The sequence below is a fragment of the Acytostelium subglobosum genome (assembly GCF_000787575.1).
Source record: "Acytostelium subglobosum LB1 DNA, scaffold: scaffold41, whole genome shotgun sequence".
NCBI lineage: Eukaryota > Evosea > Eumycetozoa > Acytosteliales > Acytosteliaceae > Acytostelium > Acytostelium subglobosum.
In genome coordinates, this window is record NW_012236492.1 from 808 (window position 1) to 22,549 (window position 21,742).

General features: G+C 44.2%; 7 protein-coding genes across 7 annotated transcripts; 3 read left to right on the forward strand and 4 right to left on the reverse strand.

Annotated features, from left to right (window-relative positions):
* Positions 1-916: 916 nt before the first annotated feature.
* Positions 917-1,909, reverse strand: SAMD00019534_123180 (hypothetical protein; the record flags this gene model as incomplete). Its single annotated transcript, XM_012892379.1, has 1 exon — positions 917-1,909. The coding sequence occupies one exon, from the start codon at positions 1,907-1,909 to the stop codon at positions 917-919; it is 993 nt and encodes a 330-aa protein (XP_012747833.1).
* A 526-nt stretch (positions 1,910-2,435) lies between these two features.
* Positions 2,436-2,915, forward strand: SAMD00019534_123190 (hypothetical protein; the record flags this gene model as incomplete). Its single annotated transcript, XM_012892380.1, has 1 exon — positions 2,436-2,915. One exon carries the CDS (start codon positions 2,436-2,438, stop codon positions 2,913-2,915), a length of 480 nt encoding a protein of 159 aa, XP_012747834.1.
* Positions 2,916-7,633: 4,718 nt separating this feature from the next.
* Positions 7,634-9,135, forward strand: SAMD00019534_123200 (hypothetical protein; the record flags this gene model as incomplete). The annotated part of the gene is made up of 3 exons (XM_012892381.1): positions 7,634-7,868; positions 7,935-8,101; positions 8,173-9,135. The coding sequence occupies 3 exons, from the start codon at positions 7,634-7,636 to the stop codon at positions 9,133-9,135; spliced, it is 1,365 nt and encodes a 454-aa protein (XP_012747835.1).
* Positions 9,136-9,294: 159 nt separating this feature from the next.
* SAMD00019534_123210 (hypothetical protein) lies at positions 9,295-15,116 on the reverse strand (the record flags this gene model as incomplete). Its single annotated transcript, XM_012892382.1, has 6 exons — positions 9,295-9,601; positions 9,671-13,168; positions 13,235-13,651; positions 13,721-13,986; positions 14,057-14,632; positions 14,706-15,116. The coding sequence occupies 6 exons, from the start codon at positions 15,114-15,116 to the stop codon at positions 9,295-9,297; spliced, it is 5,475 nt and encodes a 1,824-aa protein (XP_012747836.1).
* A 358-nt stretch (positions 15,117-15,474) lies between these two features.
* On the reverse strand, positions 15,475-17,097 carry SAMD00019534_123220 (hypothetical protein; the record flags this gene model as incomplete). The annotated part of the gene is made up of 1 exon (XM_012892383.1): positions 15,475-17,097. A coding segment is annotated over one exon (1,623 nt), but the record flags the coding sequence as incomplete, so codon positions are not given.
* A 1,153-nt stretch (positions 17,098-18,250) lies between these two features.
* Positions 18,251-19,191, reverse strand: SAMD00019534_123230 (hypothetical protein; the record flags this gene model as incomplete). Its single annotated transcript, XM_012892384.1, has 3 exons — positions 18,251-18,488; positions 18,564-18,930; positions 19,008-19,191. The coding sequence occupies 3 exons, from the start codon at positions 19,189-19,191 to the stop codon at positions 18,251-18,253; spliced, it is 789 nt and encodes a 262-aa protein (XP_012747838.1).
* Positions 19,192-19,669: 478 nt separating this feature from the next.
* Positions 19,670-21,158, forward strand: SAMD00019534_123240 (hypothetical protein; the record flags this gene model as incomplete). Its single annotated transcript, XM_012892385.1, has 5 exons — positions 19,670-19,814; positions 19,891-20,146; positions 20,233-20,386; positions 20,445-20,689; positions 20,762-21,158. 5 exons carry the CDS (start codon positions 19,670-19,672, stop codon positions 21,156-21,158), a joined length of 1,197 nt encoding a protein of 398 aa, XP_012747839.1.
* Positions 21,159-21,742: the final 584 nt, after the last annotated feature.

Genomic DNA, 21,742 nt, shown 5'->3' on the forward strand with positions numbered 1-21,742 from the left:
ACGGTGGAAATGCCGAATTGAAGAAGGAGCATGGTGTGGAAGTGTTGTTACTAGTTGTTGGACCAAACATGAACGAGTTGAAGGCCAATCAATTGGAGGACTACGAAGACTCTATACCATTACTAGAGAACACCTATCGTGCAATATTGTCAACACTTGACAAGCAGTCATAAATAATTGTAAAGTGTTGTAATTAATTAATTCTCAGGTCCACTAATCAGGGTCCATGTTGTTCTTTCAACAACACTTTAATGTTGACTCCATCAGTAGGGTAATCATGTATGGAGTGAGGAAAGTATGGGGGTTATGATCATTCGATAAGTAAGTATGGGGGTTTATGACTAATAATGAAAGGATTCAATCCCCCCTCTGTAATACATTGGGAAATAATTCCCGTGAGCCATCCAAGTTTGAGTATGTATGTGTATGTATCTTTATATATATTGTCATTAACATCATCAATGTATTTGTTGATGTTACTACTGCCTCCCTCCAACACTCAAAGGGGGGAGATTAAATATATATTATTTATGCATTAATTACCATTACATATTTAAAGTGTGAATCAAGAGTATTTGAAAGACTGGTCTTTTAATAGATATATTAATATTACTTTTTGATCATTATTAATTAAATAAATAAATAAATATTAATATATATTAGAAACTATATTTCCCAACTACAACCACAACACCTACCAATCTAGTCAACCGATTTAAGAATGGTTACTAGTGAAAGGGGGAAGAGTGCCCTCTTCCTTATTGCCCTCCTCTTTGTCATCCATAGTGTACATGTAGATGCAATGATGAGTAAGTTTGTCAATATCAAAGATATTTATATAAATATAATTGAATTTATTTATGACTTCAATTTATTTAATTTCATATATAGTAAATGAAGGCCTTTGCAACACCATTCAATGTCCTTTTGGACAAGTGTGTTGCCATCCTTCTGTATATGTGTCTCCCAAGTGTATCTCTGTATGCACTTTCAAAACATGTTCCCTTGGTTCAACATGTACCGTTGATTCCCTTGGCCAACCCAAATGTCTATTGCCTACATCTGGTACAGTATCCACTGCAAGCACCGTTGTCAGCACCGTCGCAACCACCACCGTGTCTACAAGCAGCACTGTTGTAAGCACGGTTGCAACGACCACTGTGTCGACTGCCAGCACTAGTGCCCCCTCGTCTTCTGTATCATCCACCACTGTTACGACCACGGCTACTACTACTGGACCTGTCTCCACAATAACTGCCACTACCACGGTGACCACGACAGCCGGTACCTCCTCCACAACTGTGTCGACAACTAGCCCAGCAGTGACAACTTTGGCATCAACCACTGTTACGACTACTGCAAGCACTACAGTATCAACTGTTGCTGGAGCAACTGGCTCGACCGCTACGACCACCGCATCAACAACTGTCTCGACCACAAGTATTCCAACCTCGTCCACCACTGCCACTACCTCTGCTTCAACTACCGCTACAACAACAGTCAATCCTTCTACTATCACCACCACTGCGTCCACCACCGCCACAACTACGGTGACTCCCACGTCAACAATCACCGCCACCACCACGGTGACAACTACTGGCAAGCCACCATTGACTATTACTACCACTGTGACAACTACAGCCTCTACCACAGTGACACCAACCTCTACAATCACTGCTACTACCACAGTGACAACTACTGGCAAACCACCTCTGACTATAACTACCACTGCGACGACGACAGCCTCTACCACAGTGACACCAGCCTCTACTATCACCGCCACTACAACAGTGACAACTACCAGCAAGCCACCTGTTACTATCACTACCACTGCGACAACGACAGCCTCTACCACAGTGACACCAACCTCCACAATCACCGCCACTACAACTGTGACAACCACTGGCATACCCCCCGTTACCACGACAGCAACCACAATAGCTTCGACCACGGCCACAACCACAGCCTCCACGACCAGTCCACCAGTTACTACAACAGCTACTACATTCGGAGTTGTTAACACAGTGGGACTGTCCACAACAGGCACTAATAATGCCAACAACAAGTTTACCCTATTTGCCTTTGGKTGATTCCAACAATAATAATAATGGCATTCAGGACACTGACGAGATATTTTTCTTCCAGGGCAGGGGCAATCTGACAAGGGCAGACGGTTCGGTTGTCCAGGCGTCTCCTCCACCGAGGGACCCAAGGGTGTGGTCTTCAATAACCTGCCAAATGGTCACTACTGCCTCAATGTTGACTACTCAAACGGAAACTACAAGGTCGGACCACTTGGAAACAGCAACACCATCCAAGACAACTTGATCAACCCGGTCACGAACAAATATTGCTTTGATCTAAATCAATATATTCTAGACCTGATTGTTCGGGTTGGTTATGTCCAAGTGATCAAACCAAAGGTCAAATTGCAGATGTTCCAAGATGACAACAAGAATGGCAAAGATGATGCTGGTGAACCATGGGCATTCCGAGGACGTGGCAACCTCACCAAGGCCGATGGAACTGTTGTCACTTCCTTTGACAAGACCAATGGAATTGATGGAGTCATCATGGGACCTCTTGATGATGGCGAGTACTGTCTCAATGTTGATCACAACTCTCCAAATGATTGGAAGATTGGACCACTTGGTACCACTGGCACTGTCGATGACAACAAGATCGATCCTAACACCAACAAGTACTGCTTCAAAATCTCTGAAGAGACCCCTCTCAACTCAGATGGCCAACTGGTAATCAAGGCCGGTATTGTACCATTCGTTCGAAACTCTTTGATCTTGTATGGTTTTGAGGACAAGGACAAGAATGGCAAACAAGATGTTGGAGGGCCCTATTCCGCTTATGGCCAAGGCAATCTTACCTTAGCTGATGGCACATTGGCCAGACTAAGTTAGGTATTTGTAGATCAAAGATAAACCTGACCTTTATTATCTTTAAATGATTGATTGATTAATTAATTATGTTGTTGTGGGATTATTTGTTTGGTTGATATGCAGTGGACCAGATCATGACATTGCGTTCAATCAACTCACTTCAGCTGGATATCCAATAACCAATTATTCATCATGAATCATATTGTTGGATTGAATGATACAAGTAAGAATTAAAAAAAACATTTATATTCGACGAGGGTGTAGTCTTCCCAATGATGAGTCGTGGTATACACAATTATTCATTGTAAAATAGATATTATCTGACCTATACTACCAAGATAAATAACTGAACTGTCACTTCAGTGAATTGTAATAGATACACCTGAATATTAACCTAATTAATGAATAGTTCAGTTACAGATCAAGGTTAATAACTATTCACCTGAACTTACGGAGCATTGAGACTAACATGGAAGCCGGAGTTGACTTTGGAGTTTTGGAGGATGGAAGATACTGCATCAATTCAGATCATCCTAATCCTATATACAAGGTCGGACCATTGGGTACATCTGGCACTGTCATGGACAACAAGATTGATCCAACCACAAATAAGTACTGCTTTGATTTCCCAGGTACCAAACCACTCAACTCCAAGAACCAGATGGAGGTCAGAGTTTCTTATGTAGGAGTATAGGTTCTAATAAAGATTTCTCTTCCTAGGAACTTGAAGTAATATTTCTCTCTTAATCACTCTATTATTTAAATACATCTATCATCTCTCAGAGGGCCCATGACTGTCTCAGGGTCCACCTGCAGGATGTATCGTGCTTCATTGCAATTATATGTATGATTTATTCCTTTTTCTCCAGTTTTCTAACAATCTCCGTGAGACTGACAGTGCTCTGCTTGAGGAACTCCTCGAGGAAACGCCTGTGAAGTGCTGGTGTTTCTTTGTGAAGCTTGAGCTTAGGCACTCCATTGTTCGTCTCGCTTGTGAAGCAAAATCCAACTCTGATGAGCAGATCGTCCCCTTGTAGCAGTGGCAGGCGATTCTCGTCGAGGGGCACAACATGATCGGATGATGTATGAGCCGTGAGGATGTAACATATAAAATGCTCCCTGAGCAAGCGATAGTTGTGGACTCTGATGATGGGGCGCGCAGGAAGACATCCTTCTCTATGGGTGAAGTACAGGGGAGCGATTGTTTCTGATAGATAGAAGCGGTGAGAAATGCCCGGAGGAAATCCAAATACTCCAAGATAAATTGATGACAATGGGTCTTGGACAACTGAAGAGCCAGGTGTGGGTTCCTTGAGTTGACCATCTAGATGACTTCTGATGTGACCTGTAAGATCCCACTCTGATTTGTCAATACATGCTTTACAATTTGGTTGACCATCTGTGGTCCATTTGCACTGTATCTTCTTCTGGACAATTTCCGATTCGATTGAGAAGTGGCTCTTGATGTGATCGTGGAGTTGATGCAGTAGTATACTAGGGTTGTCACAATTGGCCCATCTACATGTGATAGGCCGTGTATCCTCCCACATCGAATAGGTTTCGTGAGTCTTTAGATGATCATCCAGTGTCATCCTTGATTGTTGCAATGACATTCTTGCGACCGCTCTCTCCACAACATGGTCGTCGACCAATGAACAACGTTCATGCACCAATGGTAGGCAACCAGAGTTGCCAACCTTGTGAAGTGATGAGTTGAGCGGTCCCACAACAATCCACAGGCGAGATATGTGGGTAAAATGGAGTCCATCAGTGTTGAAGCAATCCCAGGATTCCGACATGTACTTGAATAGGAGCAACTCTTTACAATTGAACTGTCCCAGGTAGAGGTGGAGCTGGAAATTTGGTTCGTCCAGGACCTCTTCCTTTTTTTTCGTTTCCTGAAGAGAGGCCCTGCGCCGAGTTGTCGTTTTGATGTTAGTAAGGTCGGTCTATCACACGCTCAATAATACACGCTCATACCCTGGCTGGACGTTCTGCACAGCTTGAACTTGCTGCACAGCAGGGGTTGGCTGCACGTTAGGAGCTGGCTGCAAGGTTGGAGATGGCTGGTCGGTTGGAGCTGGCTGCACAGCTTGATCTTGCTGCACGACTGGGGATGGCTTCTTGTGTACGGCTGGATCTGGCTGCTTGTTTACATAGTTGAGAAGCCATTTCCTAAGATCAAGAAATGAACAGTGATTGTAGCTTCCATCAATGCACATGATTCGGAAAGAAGAAAAGGCCAGGGCGAGAAGGAGCCATCCTTTGTACTCAATAAACTCCACACCTGTTGGAAAATTGATGACTTCCAAATATTCAGCCAAGTTGGATTCTGCAGAGCCAAAGGTGTTGTCGCACCTGTTAATGGATTGATTAGCATACTCATATATCTACCAAGAATATACATACTACATTACCTTTTGCAGTATAGAGGGAGATGTGCTTTTTGAATGCTTGTATCTCTGATAAGAGGGCGGTTTGAGTCCTCAAACTGGACATGGCCAACCTTTAAGGTTTCACTCGGGAAGATCAGATGCAGCTTCTTCAGTATGCAGGCGGAGACATAATGGCTGTTTATCTGTTTCTCCTTCTAAATAAATATGTTAGTTTAATTATTCCTCGAAGTAATCCATGTATCATCAGCCAGTCGTACGTATAGGTATACCTTTAGACACATGAAACATCTTGGAGGCCTCTTGCCTGCCCTAATATGTTGATACAGACACTCAAACATCGAAGTAAGGTTTGAATTAGATTTGCTCTCTTCGATCCAATCGTCACCTCCAAGTTTGGCATATTGGTCCTTAAGTTGCTGCTCAGCCATAATGGGAGGAGCTTCAACCTTGGCTGGGATATAGTAGTTAACCAAGAACTGAAGCATCTCAGCTTGCTTCACACTCCATATTTCTAGGTCTTCAGGTTCCGCCTGATCAATAATATCAATTGATGATGACATTGATAGAATGATTGGTTGATTGATTGGTTGATGATTTTTATATTGTTGATGTTGAAGATAAATTTATGAATGTGATATATATGACTTCTGAACTATTATTATGAATGATTAAAAGTGTTAATGAAATCAAGATGTTCATTACATCCTAGATCCTTTTTTTTTCTCATATGCTCATTCTTTTGAACTTTGTTGTTCAAAATGATTTTATTTAATTAAGAATGTTCACTCTAAGCAATAGAGAGCAGATATCGTGAAATCTTATCAACACTTGATAGATTGTAACTTTTGATTAACTAGGTGATTAATCAATTAATTAATTGATTTGTGGAGTTTGAACAACAGTTCTATCAATCAATGGTTATCATTGCCAATATTACCCAAACAAGGTGGACTGCCAATCCACACTCACTCTGTAGTTATTATCTCGATTCCTGATGATGACAAAGCACTCATATAAATGCAGTGGAGATAGATTAAAATATGATTTAATTGTATGATCCATTATATCATTCAATCAATTAATTAATCATATGACGTGCTGTTTGAGATAAATCAGACTGAACCAACTCTGGCTTCTCTCTAAAATAAGCGGTTACATTTATCAATACTTATTCTACATTGGTATTAATCTACAAATATGTCATATGACTTATGATATGTTGTCCCACCCACCCCTATGTGTCCAATGGGTATTCAAGATTGGCTCTGATCACCTGTGTATGTGTGTGATCAACAAAGATATAACTGTGTGTGTAGGGGGAGGGGTGTGATGAGAACACAAGTCGAATTGACGAATGCCTGTTATGAGACAGCCAGTTCAATTTTAGTTGTTGTTGTTATAAATAAGAATATATATAATATAAAATATAACATTTAATTATTATATATATAATGTATTCGTATTCTTAAATCTAACTGTCAAAAAGTATAGTACCATCGTCTTTGTCCCTACCTCTTTATCAATAAGTGGGTCAATCAATCATAGTTGTTGGGCTGGTGTGTGTGAGTGTGTGTGTGGAGTGTGTGTGTATGTCTGATCAAAGGGTGTTGCCAACGGGCCTACACACCCACCATGTCATCAGTCGCTTGGAGATGGTATCCCACCCTCGATCACACAACATGTCTGCTTGTTCATGTGATTCAAGACACATACGACATCCACACAAACACACAAGCACACACCAAGTAGGGTCACATGATCTACTGCCATCCACTACCACTCTTCATTCATTAATGATATAGGATATGACCTGGCTACATCAGCCAGATACTCTGCTTGGCTTATTTCACACAATCATAATCAACTACAACAACTACTACTTCCACCAACCAACTAACTAAACCAACTGACTGACTGACTGACTGACCTTAGTGGTATTGGCCCCTACCCTTCATGTCTATCTGCCATCCATCAATCAATCCATCACACATATGGCATGGCATTGCATCGTCTGAGGGGAGGAAGGGGAGGGTAGCACCTCCTGGAGGAGGTCAGGTCAGGTCATGTGATCACATGTCTATTTAAACATGTCCATCACCTTTGGTATCGACAACTACATATTGTTTTGATTATATGTTTGTAGTTGTCAATCATCAGTCATTATAATATATTAATATTATTACATTCAACAACAACATGTTCTTATTAATAGTCTTAGGTTTATTCCTTGCATTCGTTGCGGTAGGTGGATCATCATAAGGACCAATCATTCAATCAATCAATCATATTCTAACCCAGACCTACACAATCATTATAAAGTTCCATAAGAAGAGGACTTATGGAATGCCTCCAGGCCCATTCCCAATCCCAATCTTGGGTAACATTCATCAATTGGGAAGGATGCCTCATAAGTCACTTAAGGCATTCTCTGAGAAGTATGGTGGATTGACCACATTCTTCTTGGGAAGTGTACCATCCGTTCTTGTCAGTGATCCAACACTGCTCAAGGAATTGATCATCTACAAGTCCGAACAAATCATTGATAGATACAACACTGATTCAGCTCAAATCATTGGCAGTATGTTACACCCATCACTCACTCAATCAATCACTCAATGTCACTAACATCAATCAATCACCTTAGGGGAGAAGAACCTGTTGTTTGCCAAGGGACCATTCTGGAAGAAGTATAGAAAGCTATTCACCAATGCCATGACCAAGGCCAGAACACACAACATTGCATCCAGAATTGAGCAACAAGCCATTGCCCTCAACAACTTCTTTGGAACATACGCCGCATCAGGTCAACCAGTATGTTATCATGATGATCAAACATGTCCATGGACGTTCGTCTAACCAAACATTCAATCAATCAATTATAGTTGAATCCACATAACTATATCAGAAGATACAGTTTGAATGGAGTTATTGACTACTCATTCTCGGACTTTGTAGAGTATGAATCAGAGTCTGATCACATTGTTATCAAGGCCGCTGAGATTATGGAGGAAATTCTTGCCACGGGTAATCCACATGATTACATCCCATTCCTGAAGCCATTCTACAGTGCCAAGAGAAAGGCTTTGGGTGATGCCGTCGGCCAAGTGTGGACCTACTGTGATGACGCCATCAAGTTGCACAGACAAACACTCAACCCCGAGAAGCCACGTGACCTGCTCGATTGTATCCTGATGGAGTGGGACAAGTCCGATGAGAAGGAGTTCTACGAGGACGAGAGTCTTGCCAAGTGTCTGACCGATCTGATCGTCGCTGGCCACGAGACTGTCGCCATCACCCTCGGCTGGTTGATCATCTTCATGGCCAACAACCAGGACATGCAGGAGAAGGTGTACGAGGAGCTGATCAACGTCGTGGGCAAGGGCAACCTGCCCACCCTCATCCACAGAAACTCGACCACATACCTCAACGCCGTCCTCAAGGAGACGATGAGAATCAGAACCGCTGCACCTCTCGCCCTCCCAAGATGCGCCGTTGAGGACATCCAGCTCGGTGGCTACGTCATCCCCAAGGGCACCCAGGTGTTGATGGCCGTCTACGGTCTGGCCATGGACGACAAGCATTGGGAGAGTCCAGAGACCTTCAACCCAGACAGATGGAGCAAGGAATCGTCGTCCACTGACTACACCTACATTCCATTCGGTCTTGGACCACGTATGTGTGTTGGTATGGGTGTTGCCAAGGATGAGTTGTACTATGCCGCCTCTCAAATGTTGATGAACTTTAAGTGGAGCAGCACTGATGGCAAGCAATTGGATGATGAAGGAGTTGCCAGAATCGCCTTGGAGTACAAGCAGTACAACATCAAGGTTGAGAACAGAGCATGATCAATCCTTCCACTCCCCATCTCCAATCCATCCCATCATCACAGCGCATCCACCTCCATCCATCACCAACTCCAGACAACCAACAACAATCAATTGAAAGAATAAATAATACGCCAAACCCCCTTGTTGTAAATAAGAAATAAGAAACGTGGACATTGTTTACTTGACCATGTGTGTAGCAGTAGCTGTAGCAGTAGCTGTAGCATTGTTGGTAGTGGCAGGGACAGAGGCGATCGTGCCTCTAAGTGTACCAACTCTCAACAGTATATCTCTAAGTGCCACTCTGATGTCCTTATCATCATTCAGTAGCAACTGAATAAACTTGTCATAAAAGATACTAATGTTCTTCAGGAACTTATCGTCGTTGAACTGAAGAATGGCCTTGAGTATCCTGATCACTGTCTCTGTCTGTACAATCTCTCCATGATTGTTTGTAATGAATGTGTTGACAAGGTCTTGGAACAGGCTACAATGTATGAAGTTTAGTGATGATTAGAATGTGAGCCGTTTGTGATTGATCATTGAGGATACATACGTGACTAAGCGATACTCTGAGTGCATGGTTCGAGTGGATGAATCGATGGACTGCTCTGTATACAGGATGATGAGGAGGTTGAGGTAGCCAATGATGGTGCTGTGCTGGAGAACCTTGAGGATGATGCCAATCCTGGGCACTACTGGCTTAAGCTGTTCGTCCTGGAAAACGCTCTGAGAGAAGTGATAGGAGATGTCGAGGCAGTCGCATAGACATAGTAGTTGAGAGCTATTCAGTCGCTCGTAGTGTGTCGATGTGATGTCATTGATCGCCTGTACCATCTGAAGCTGCACCGAGCACTTTGACTGAATGGTCTTGAGCAGGTCGTGGTGGGCATTGTTCCAACTCGATGATCTCTTGTGCTGCTTCTTGAGATGCTTTTGTTCGATCAGTGAGGAGATTATTGGCGAGGAGTATGAGCGGCTGTGATTAGATACTGCTGTTGGTGCCTGTTGTGTTGTGGATGGCGATTGGGCTGATATATCATTGTGGTTGCTATGGGCTGAGTCTGTTGGGTCCAATGAGGACATGTTCTCGGCAGAGTGTGTCCTTGAGATGGCTGGGGAGAGTGACAGGGGAGAGGCGGGCAGCGATGTTGCTTGTTGTCTTGTCTCGGCAGCAGCGTTGTTTGTGTTGTTGGATGTGAGTGATGAGTTTCTGTCAGTTCCATTCATCAATGGAGAGATTGGTGCTGATGCTGATGGTGGTTTGTCAAACATCTTCAACTGTGATTGCTGCTGTTGCAGAGGGGCCTGCTTAGGCTTCTGAGGTGACTCTGGAACAATGCTGGCTGGTGACATCATTGCGGAAGGTGTGCTGGAAACAGTGACAACGACAGATGTTGGCGGAGAGATGATCAACAGTGCACTCTGATCGAATATCTCCAGGGGTGTGTTGGTCTCAAAGATCTTGTGCAGCTGTTGACAAACGCTGGACCACTGTGCACTGGTGAACTTGTTGCCATTGTGCGTGACCAGTTGAATGAGGAATGTGCCGGCAGTCTTGGCCAGCAGCTCATTGTCTTGCAGGATGCAGTTCACAAAAAGGTCCAACATGTCATCGAGGAGGAAACAAATGATGTCGATAAAGTTGATAAACATCTCGGTGAGCGATTTGAAAGCGCGGTCACCAGTGCGCACAAGCCACTCGGTGTCCTCGAGCACGACCTCGGTGGCGCCCTTTGAGTATCCCACGTTGTCAAAGACGGGCAGGAGGACGCCGCGGAAGATGAGCTCCCAAAGCTTGGGCGAGAACGTCGAGCCAAACAGTGCCAGAACACGGAACAGCGTGTCGAGTGCATAGCTGCGCATGTCGTCATTGTGATGTGAGATGACGCGAGCCAGACCAGTGAGCAGTGGGAACCAGAGGGAGATGTGTTGCTCAGAGTCTGTGAACAGTGTTGAGTTGCCGCCTTCGGCACCCTCGACACGGGCCAGCTGACACACACGTCCATTGGCAAGCTGCACGCCGCAGTAGCTGAGGATGTCGATGGCCTTGAAGCTGAGATCGATGTGCTTGGAGTTGGCGTAGCTGGATAGACAGTTGACATAGTCGATGAAGAATGTCTCGGTAATGTACGTGAAGTCGCGAATGAGCTCGTCGACAAACTCAAAGGCCTGCGACGCGATCTGCACCTCGGCAAAGCTGCTCAGCGTGAAGATTGTAAAGATGGGCTTCCAGCCCGACTTGATCATCGCGTATCGTCCGTTGGTCAGCTGGAAAATGCACTTGAGGATGAGCTCTCGTACATCGTGGTGCGCGTTGGCCGAGAAGATCAGCTCGAGCGGACGCAAGAAGTCCTTCTGCGTGGCCTCCTTGCTGACGTCCTCGAGATCGATGAACTTTTGCGCCATCTGTTTGAGCGAGTCGATGACCAGCGTAGAGATGTAGACGTTCTCGGGCATCGAGCCCACCCTCGTGAAGTGGTCGGCGATCGGCTGCCATATCAGACGGATGCGGCTGGAGTTGTAGACAGCGACCTCGACCAACTTGAGAAGCGAGAATGTTGGCGTCGACGATTTGATCTCCTCGTTGGACACGGCTGTCAGTGCTTCGACAAAGAACACGATGGCCTCGTTGGTGAGAGATGTGCTGTTTGAATAGAGATTGTTGGCAAAATCTAACTCCTTGGCGATGTTGTCCACTGTGATGCCCTCGGCGATGAATGGCATCTTCTGGGGCTGCAGACGGAAGAAGTCCGACGTCGATATGCTCTTGCGCATGTTCTTCTCCGAGTCTGGGTTCGGGTTGTTGACGCCCAGGTACTGGTTGCGCAGACGTTCCAGCAGTGAGATGGACTTGAGCACGGGCAGCCACGACTTTTGCAGGTAGTTGCCATCGGCTCGCGCGATCTGAATCAACTTCTCCAAGCACTCAATGTTCTTCTGCTTCAACTCCTTGAGCTTGTCCATGTTTGTAAAGTTGGCCAACGCCGAGACGAATGCCTCCTTCTCGATGGCCATTGTCAGCAGTGAGGTCAGGTTCACAGCGCATCGGAAGCCTTCCAAACAGACCTGCACGATCTTTGAATCTTCGGTGTTCTCCAGCACCAGACTCAGGCTGACCAGGATCGGATGCCAGACGGCCGACAGCATGGTCTTGAGCTGCTCGACAAGAACACCATGGTGGTAGAGATCGCGTGTGTCGACGACCAGCTTGCTGGGGTCCTCCATTGTGAAGGCCACCTGAGTGTGCAGACGTGGCAACTCGGAGATGTCGTCGTCTTCTTGTAGACGAAGCTGCTCCTTGGAAATGCGATCGTAGATTGAGTTGAGGAAGTGGTCCTCAAAGCTGCGCTTGTCATTGATGCCTGCATTGTTGCGAATGAACTCAGCCTTGGTCATGTGAGTCTTGATCGATGTGGAGTGCAGGTCACTGTTGAGCATGACGATCGCGAACGACAGGATGTAGGCGGCGTCCGAGTTGAGGAACTCAAAGCCCGGTGAGTCCTTGTTGTCTGAAAAGAACTTCTTGGAGAAGGCCTCCATCACACGATCGATCTTTTGTGCCTCACCCGCCAGCTTGAACTTGGAGAGGAAGTATCTGAGTGCGCCGTCCAGCTGGTAGCCTGTGAAGCAGAACAGTGACACGTAGGCTTGGAGCAGCGAGGCGTTGAACTCCTCGCGCTCCGAGATGTAGACACCTGTGGACGTCTTGTCCAGACCATCGGTGTCCAGCAAGAACTTGGCCAATGCCGCTGGCTCGCGCTGAGTGACTCCAATCTTGATAAAGAACTCCACGCCACGCTTGGGCGACATCTTGTACTTTGCCTTGCCCTCCTCTATCTTGAGCTTGAGTTCCTTGGCCTTTGTAAACTGTGTCTCTGTTATATGTTTGTTTGTCCACGCTTGCAAGGCCTCCTTCTTACTTGTGAGGCCATCATCCAATGCCTTCAACAATGATACCAAGCAGTCCAATCCAGCATTCTTCACCTTGATCTCATAAGGCTTGCTATCATTCACAACAGTCTGAGCAATCTTTGATAAATCCTCAACCATTCTAAATGTTTGATTGAGTTAGTGATTGATTATTGATTGATTGAGTGCCAATGTGATCATGACCTACCTCTGGAAGATGTCCTTGCTGCCTAGACTACAATCATAATTTACATAGAGGTCTATAAGGATCTGCGAGTTCTTGCAGACGTGTGACATCACTTGTAGTGCCATCCATCGCTGCTGAATGGAGCTAGAGTTGTTCTCCAACACACGTAGTATGATCAGTGAGAAGAACTCTCCAACCTCATCCTTTAGATACTCTCTATAGTGCAGCGCGATGTACATGAACAACACCAACGATTGTTTGAATATTGATATATGACCATTTGATGCCGCTGCGGCCAATATCGATGGGTACAATCCCTCGCGTATCTCATAGTTGATAATACTTGGGAAGTTCTTTAAGTACTTGCCATACTCCTCAAAGATCGATGACACCAACTCCAATGAGAATGTCTTGATTCTGAACTCTGGTGAGTCATAGCTGAGTGTTGGACGCGAGCATCAGGGTTAGTGTTGATCATGACCATGAGTGTGCGACGTCGTGACTTACTCATTGATCTCTCTTAGTGACAGCTCGCAGAGGAGTCTGAAGACGAGCACGGCATCCCTTAGAGAGATGTCGTACTCCTCCTTCTCATTGTCGAATACAACTGGCAGAGACACTGTTGGATGTATGACCTTTTGTGGAGAGTTGGTATGTGTTGGTCCATTGAGGTCTCCATTGCCATTGAGGTTGCCATTGCCATTACTGTTGTTGTTGCTGTTGGAGTCGCCAGATGATGTGGCACTATCCTTGTCTGTTGCCGACTCGTCTTGCTATTGGATGAATGAATGAATGAGTACATGGTAATTGAAAAGGGATAAAGGAGGAGGGAGGGATACATACAACAACCTTCTCGATCAAATCGTCAATGATGTCGGCTACTTGCTCGTGGGGATTTGATGAGATGAATGGGAGAGTGGGAGGTGATTGAAGCTCCGCAGGCAGTTGGATTGAAACTACTGTGCCGCCAATGAGATCTGGTGTGTTGGATGTGGATGTTGACGATGGTGTAGATGACTCGCTGGTGCTGCCCGACGTTGACCTGCTGTGGACGTTCAGATGACGACCTGCCGCCGACGATGAACCCGACGTCAGCGATGCCAGATACTTCTGATTGGAGAACTGTTTGAACAGACGGTTGAGTAACTGTGTGATCGCAGTCTTGGTGGCGTTGGACAAGTTGGAGAATGGCTTCGAGTGCACGTAGATATAGAACATAGTCTTGAACGAGAGTACCAGAGTGTACTTGTGATACTTGCTCGCAGTCAGTGTCACCAACTTGATCACCTGCAATAATGCCATATCATCGCCAACAAGATCGACACAATGTAACAGTGTAGCCTCGAGGAACCTGTCAATCAATGGCTTCTTATTCTCATCGAGCATAGTCGATGTGATATAGTTTGATGATATCAATTTCTAGATTGTGGATAGATGAAGTTAGTCGATCAATCCCCTTGCGCGCTGGAGTCGTGCATGCATTCATTCATACCTCTGTGATCTCAAGAGCGGGTAGTATTAGCTTGGTGTTGTTGTTGTAGGCTTCGAATGAGAGACGAAAGATGGTGGCCAGTTGACCAACTACTGTGATCCAGTGTTGACTTTTGATTGCTACATCACTGCTGCCTGATGTCAACAGGTTGGGATGAGCCTTGAGTGTCTCTAATATATTTCTAATCTCCTCCTTAATCTGTTGTTGTCGCTTACTACTATCGGCCACCAACTTATTCAAACATTTGTTTACCAAGTTATAGATGGGCTCTGGTGTCGAAGGTGGAGTTGCTACTCCCTGTTGTTGATGTTGTTGTTGTTGAGCACCATTATTATTATTGCCTGATAATGGCAAAGGTGATGTCGGTGCAGACTGCTGCTGTTGCTGCGGTTGCTGTGTCGGCGTTGACATCTATCCCTTTACTCTTTGAGTTTGAATGACGTTGACCTTGACTTTGACTTTGACCTTGACTTTGTATAACTAGTTAACCAATGAGTATGAACATGTATTATATGTATAAGCAAAGATATTTGTTTGTAATTATGTGTTTGACTTGTAGTTGTTCAACATTGATAAACATGATGTGTTTTGCAAACTTAGAAAAGTCGACCACGTTGTCGTGCCAACGACACCAACACCTGGGGCAGGTCCATTCAATTCAATTCAATGACAATTACACCCTACACATTCAGATGTTGTATAATGTATATAAATATATATGTCTGTCTGTCTGTCTGTTATTTATTACAATCAATCAATCAATCAATCAATCAGAAGAAGAAGATTGGTTCTTCTTCACTGCAATCAACTCTTTCTCAAAGGCTGCACGCAGTGTTCTCTCTTGCTCCAGCTCTTGCTTTAGAAGGTTGGTCTGTCTGACGAACTTGATGGCCAGCGCCCCCATGGCATCGAGCATCTCCTCCTTGCTGTTGAACAAAGAGAATGATGCCTTGATCTTCTCGGCAATGGCTGCCTCCTCGGATGCCACCGACGGTGATCTTGGCGATGCACTTGGTGTTGTGGACTTGGGAGATGGTGGCTGTAGTTGTTGTTGCTGTTGTTGTTGCATTTGAGATAATGAACTGGATAGATCACCACTGCTTAGATGGATGGAGAATGGACGACGAGTGTGTGCCGGCGACATTCTCTCTGGCGTGCTCCTCAGACTGTTGCTGCTGCTACTGTTGTTGCTAGAGGTGGATTGTGGCGACTGTCTGAAGGTCGCACTGATGTCCTTTATGATCTCGACGCATCGCTTGGGGAAGATGCCGTAGTTGTTCTTCAGCTTGCCAACCCACCATTCGCCATTGATGTCCTTGGCGTTGTACACCACGACCAGGTCGTCGACGTTGAGCGACAGCTCTTCGTAGGCCAGGCGACCATATGCCTCGACCACCTTGGTGATGTACGTCGGCTGCTCCAGGTTCACATCGTTGATGCTGATCCTGCCCGTGGCGCGGGTGATATTGGACAGTGGCTTGCGAGGCTTGTTGGATGATCCGGTGGAGCTAGGCAGGGTCCTGTACTTGGTGGCCTCGTCATTGCCCGCGGCATCGATGGCGCTGGTTGGATGATGATGGATGCGCGATGACAAGTCAGATGCGCTGGCACCATGGTTGAACTCCTTGTTTGAGTCTGTCTCTTCGACTGGGCCCGACGGTCCCGACACCTTCCTCGAGTGGAACTTTACATCGCCGGGCTGCTCACTATGTAGCATCTGCTCCTTGTTTATGTTTAGTCTTGGTGACTTTTTCAAAGAGTCGTTGGTGGACGTGCTGTTGGCGGTGGTTGGCGGTATCTTTAACAATGGCGGCGAGGATGAAGACAAGTGCTGACCAGACATTGTGTTATATTGTTGTCTGGTCGTCGTGGGTGGTGGGGCCATTGTCGTTGTTGGCTTCTTCTTTGCTCCGGCTGGTGACATCTCGGGAGGGGATATTGAATGTGGCGAAGTCGATTGTATTATACGATCAATCTCCTCGAATGCATCATCTATATTATCAATCTCTGTTGACTTTGGTCTTTGTTTCTGAACGACATTCACTTGAGGTATTTGAGTTGTTGTCGATGTTGTTGTTGTCGGTGGTTGAGTTGTTGATTGTAAAGGTGGAGATAAGCTTATCTTTGGTGATTGTGATTGTTGTTGTGATTGTGATTGTGATTGTTGTTGGAGTGATGAGGTTGATGTGCCAAGTGGATCTTCACCATAGAGCTCTTTGTTCCATGTTACGTATGATTGAGGGAATAGTCCCTTCTTGCCGTAGATCTCTCCACGCCACCATCCAGTTGGTGCAGTTTCAAATACAAGTATAGTGTCACCTCGATGGAAACCCAATTGAGCCTGATGTATTGCTTTATGTTCTTTAGTTGCTATTGCTTCGAAGCAGTTCATGTTTATTATATATAGTGTTGTTGTTGTTGTTTAGTTATATATATTATATATTGTTTGATTGTTTGATTGATTGATTGATTGATTGATTGTTTAAACTGATAATGAATGATTGATGGTGATGGTGATGATATTGATGTTTTTGACGATGATTAAAGTAAAGGAGGAAGGAAGTCTGACTTGACTAAATGACCTGGATATACCCAACCTGCCCTCCATCATATTTATCACTCCCGCCACTAACACTCGATGTATGAAACGTCATCTCACGATGTAAGTTTGGATCTAAGTTTGATCGAAACACCCACAAACAAAACCCTATTGTACAAACGTGTGCAATCGTTGTGGTTGTGGGGGGAACAATGATTGATGGCAGGCCTGTGTTGGGTCCGTTTAAGTATGTGTCTATGACTGTGAAAGTAATGTTCCATCAGTTGTAATGCATTAAGGTTAGTGTTTGAAGTTTGTTTGTTTGTGGTAGGAGGCAATCAACGACCCCAATTATTACACCTTGTTTGGTGATTGCCAAGGCCTATATATCAGCTAGCCAGCCAACAAGCCAGGAGACCACCACACGACCGTGATCAGAGATCGGAGTAGTGACCTTATAAACCATGGACTCCAACAACTCCCTCATTAGGTGTGTTCATTCTCATGAATTATACTGGATCAATGTAGATGTTTTGCTGGCTATTGAGGGAGGGCAACATATACATTCGGGTCAGCATTAATAATTCATTAATTCTATCATAAAATTCATGTCCATTCAAGCCGATGTCTTTCCAAACCAGACACTAACAAACATACCTGGTTGATGACTAAAGAATACTCATCGTACAATGTCAAACAAACTCAATTTCACCATTTGTAAATCCATGTTTTATCTGGAGTCATTAAATTGTTGGTATTAATATCATATACCAACAATTAAAAAAGACAATCGTACCATGGATGCACCATTGGTACCAACACTTGTATTGGAGTAAGTTTATGAGTTAATGAGTTGTTTATTACCTCCTCTTGATGTTGTTGTTGTTGTTGTTGGGTGGATGATTGAATGAGTGATGATGAAGATACATTGGTTCCTTCTTCCCTTGCATGCAAAGGAAGAAGAAGACGCTCTTTTGTATTGGAAGTATGATAATGATAATGATCTCTATACAATTCTCTCAAGCTCCTTGGCGTATTGCAACGTCTGGCGAATGAGTTGAATGGATGGAATCTCGACTTGGGCCGGGCCAGAGTCGAAAAGGATTCTATCGCCTTGTACCTTCCATCCACGCTTCTGTACGTATTGATTCAACTGATCGACACTATTGATCTGCAACACCTTTTGTGCCTCTGTCACTGTCAGATACTTGAATGACTTCTCAATACAGTTGGCAATGTCCTCCCTAAGATACATCATTGATTGATTGAGTTAGTGAGTGAGCGAGTATGATTGACAGCGTGAACATCACATAACATACTTCATTGTATCAGACAAGAGATCAACAAAGATACCATAATACTCTGATGGTGCTTGTGATCTGCATACCAAGACCTTTTGGTAGCTGCCCTCAGAGATGGACTTCTCCACCAACAATGGGAATCTGATGAATTGGTTGGTGTGCAGGTCGGATGGGATCAGCTCGAGGTCGGCATGGAATCGTGCCGTCTGGTTAGTGGCCAACAACTTCATCAGATTGAGACCAATGATGCTGTACTGCTGAGCTGATGGTTGAATGAACTTCTTGTAATCATTGTAATATGGTGTCAACTGTGAATAGTATCTATCGAATGCCTTTATATCTCTCTGCTTAACAGTGTACAATGCAGCAGACTCCAATATATCTCCTAAAGTTATGTTTGATTGAATGAGTATGTGAGTGATCAATGATCAAAGAATGAATGGATTGAATGATTGATCATACTTGCTAGAACACACTCCTTAAGAACTTGATCATTGTGCTCTGTTTGTGATGGAGTTGCCAATTGAATCAGGGCAATCTTGAGCTGAGCCAAGAGGGTGTTGGCCTTTGCTTGATCTGTTGATTGTGCCTCTGCCAACTGTTTGAAGGCTTGATAATTCTTTTGAGTGTTGGTAAAGTCGACCATTATTATATATAAATATTAATATATGTTATGATTATGTAGTTGTTAAGTAATAAATGTGAGAAGTTGAACAGCACATTGATTTTGATTGAGTGTTGTTGATGTTCACTCACATATTGATCAAATAAATAAAAAATTAATCAAATTGAATCATTCATTCATTCTTTCATTCAATGAGATCACTACTTATTGTTCATCAATCTTTTATGATATCACTACATATTATATATATATTACTCTATCAATCAACGAGATGGAATGATTCCAAATACTAACTACTCAAATTCATTTGAATTGATTGGGAAGGGGAAGTTCAACTTCCAAATTAATTCCCATAATTCATCAAAATTGAGTTTGATCATCAACAATCATGTTTGATTTAGGCATGTTGTTGAGGCAATAATGTCAAACAAAGTATCTTAATATTCATTTAACTCTGTATTCTTTATATTTATAACACACATACATACATATATACACAATGAGCCAACAGCAAATGCAAAAGATATTGGAGGAGACAGCTGCATTGAGCGATCACAAGATCAAGAGTGAGAAGTACAAGTCGTTGTTACAACAGTTGGTCGATACAAAGGATCTCAACAATCTCAAAGTGTTCATCACTCATGGTATAGTATCGTCTTCATCGCGATGTCGACATTGATTGAGTGTCCAACAACAACAAACTAACAAACAAAATCAAAGTTACTGAGGAGTCTACACCATTGGTCATCTCAAGATCGATCTTGACCACGTTGACTGTGGCTTTGAAGGGACTGGACAGCGCTGCTCAGATGTCATTGAGCAACTATATCCTTGAGCGTATTCAAGACAGAGTTGTTGCCTTTGAGGAGCAGGTCTCTGACATTCGTTACAACTTGGCCAAGTTGCTCGAGAGACAAGAGAACTGGAGAGATGCGGCCAAATGTCTGATGGCAATTCCACTCGACAGTAGCCAACGGTATGTATTGGTCTCTCGCCACTTATTCACCTCCATTCATTCACTCATTCATTCAATCATTCAATCAATCAATCAATCATAATCAGTGTCATCTCACCAGAATACAAGGTAAAGATATATGTCAAGATTGCTAGATTGTTCTTGGAAGAGGAGGAGTCGGTACAAGCCGAGACATACATCAACAGAGCATCAGACTCTATCCATCTTGTCAAGAAGCAGAAGTTGATCCTGGCACACAAGGTATGTTATGTACAGCCACAGTCATGGACATGGACATGGATACTTACACATAGCATAGACCTGTTTCGCAAGGATTATGGACTACAAGCGTATGTTCTTGAAGGCCAGCAACAAGTATTATGAATTGTCAACTATTCTGCCAAGCGAGGGCGATAGAGCAATGGCATTGATGTGCTCAATCATCTGTGCCATTCTCGACAAGGCAGGTCCACAGCGATCACGTATGCTTGCCACTTTGTACAAAGATGAAAGAAGCTCACAGTCCGAGGCGACCAAGGTTGTCTATCCAATTCTGGAGAAGATGTATGTATTATCTCAACATTCAATCAATCAACCTGGAATCATTCCACTCACTCAATCCAACAATCACTTTAGGTTTTTCGAAAGAGTATTGAGAAAGTCAGAGGTGACCAAGTTTGCTCAGTTGCTGAAGCCTCACCAGATGGCTTTGTTGTCTGATGGTGGAACGGTGTTGGACAAGGCAGTGATGGAGCACAACTTGTTTGCCGCAAGCAAGATTTACAACAACATCACTTTTGATGAGCTGGGCTCACTGCTGGAGATCCCTTCGGACAAGGCCGAGAAGATCGCCGCCAAGATGATGATGGAGAGTCGTCTCGTTGGTTCAATCGACCAGATTGACCGTCTGATCCAATTCGAGACCGAAGGCGATTGTTTCTCTCAATGGGACAAGAGCATTGAGAACATCTGTCTCCACATGAACTCAATCATCGAGAACATCACAACCAAGCAGCCAGAGTTTGTTGTTTAGATGTATGTCCATCCCTACACCTGGCTGGCTGGCTGTCTGTCTGTCTGGATGTCTGTATGTCTATCTTATCTGATTGACACACCATTCATTGGAATTGCGTCAAATAGAATATGTCACCTTTAAATAATAATACTATTCAATCAAATCCCATCCCATCCCTTCCCATGATACTCGTCCATCTTATATGTTGGGTCCGATAACAGACCAATCAATCAGCAATCAGTATCTCTCAATCAGTCGTTTTATTTTAACCCTGGGCAAATGTCGCCCCATCAGAACCTGTCGACAAATAGTTATTTTGGGTCTATGAATTCATCGCCCAAGTTAAAGTTCCTGAACCTCCTCCGTTGAGAAATAATAATATCTTATTATCTCTTCCTAACTCCGAAGTGACAAACACAAACTAGTGTTTGTTCTTGGGCCAGGTACCTACAAGGATCTCCCCGGTGGGGTGGTTTTCGTTCTGCAAAGGACCTTATCAAAGTGCCCATTTTTTGTTCATCAAGTGGGGCTTGGGGGTTGGGTCCAACTAAACACTATGTTTTTTCTTCCTTCTTGTTGTCCTCCTCCGAGAGCACATGACT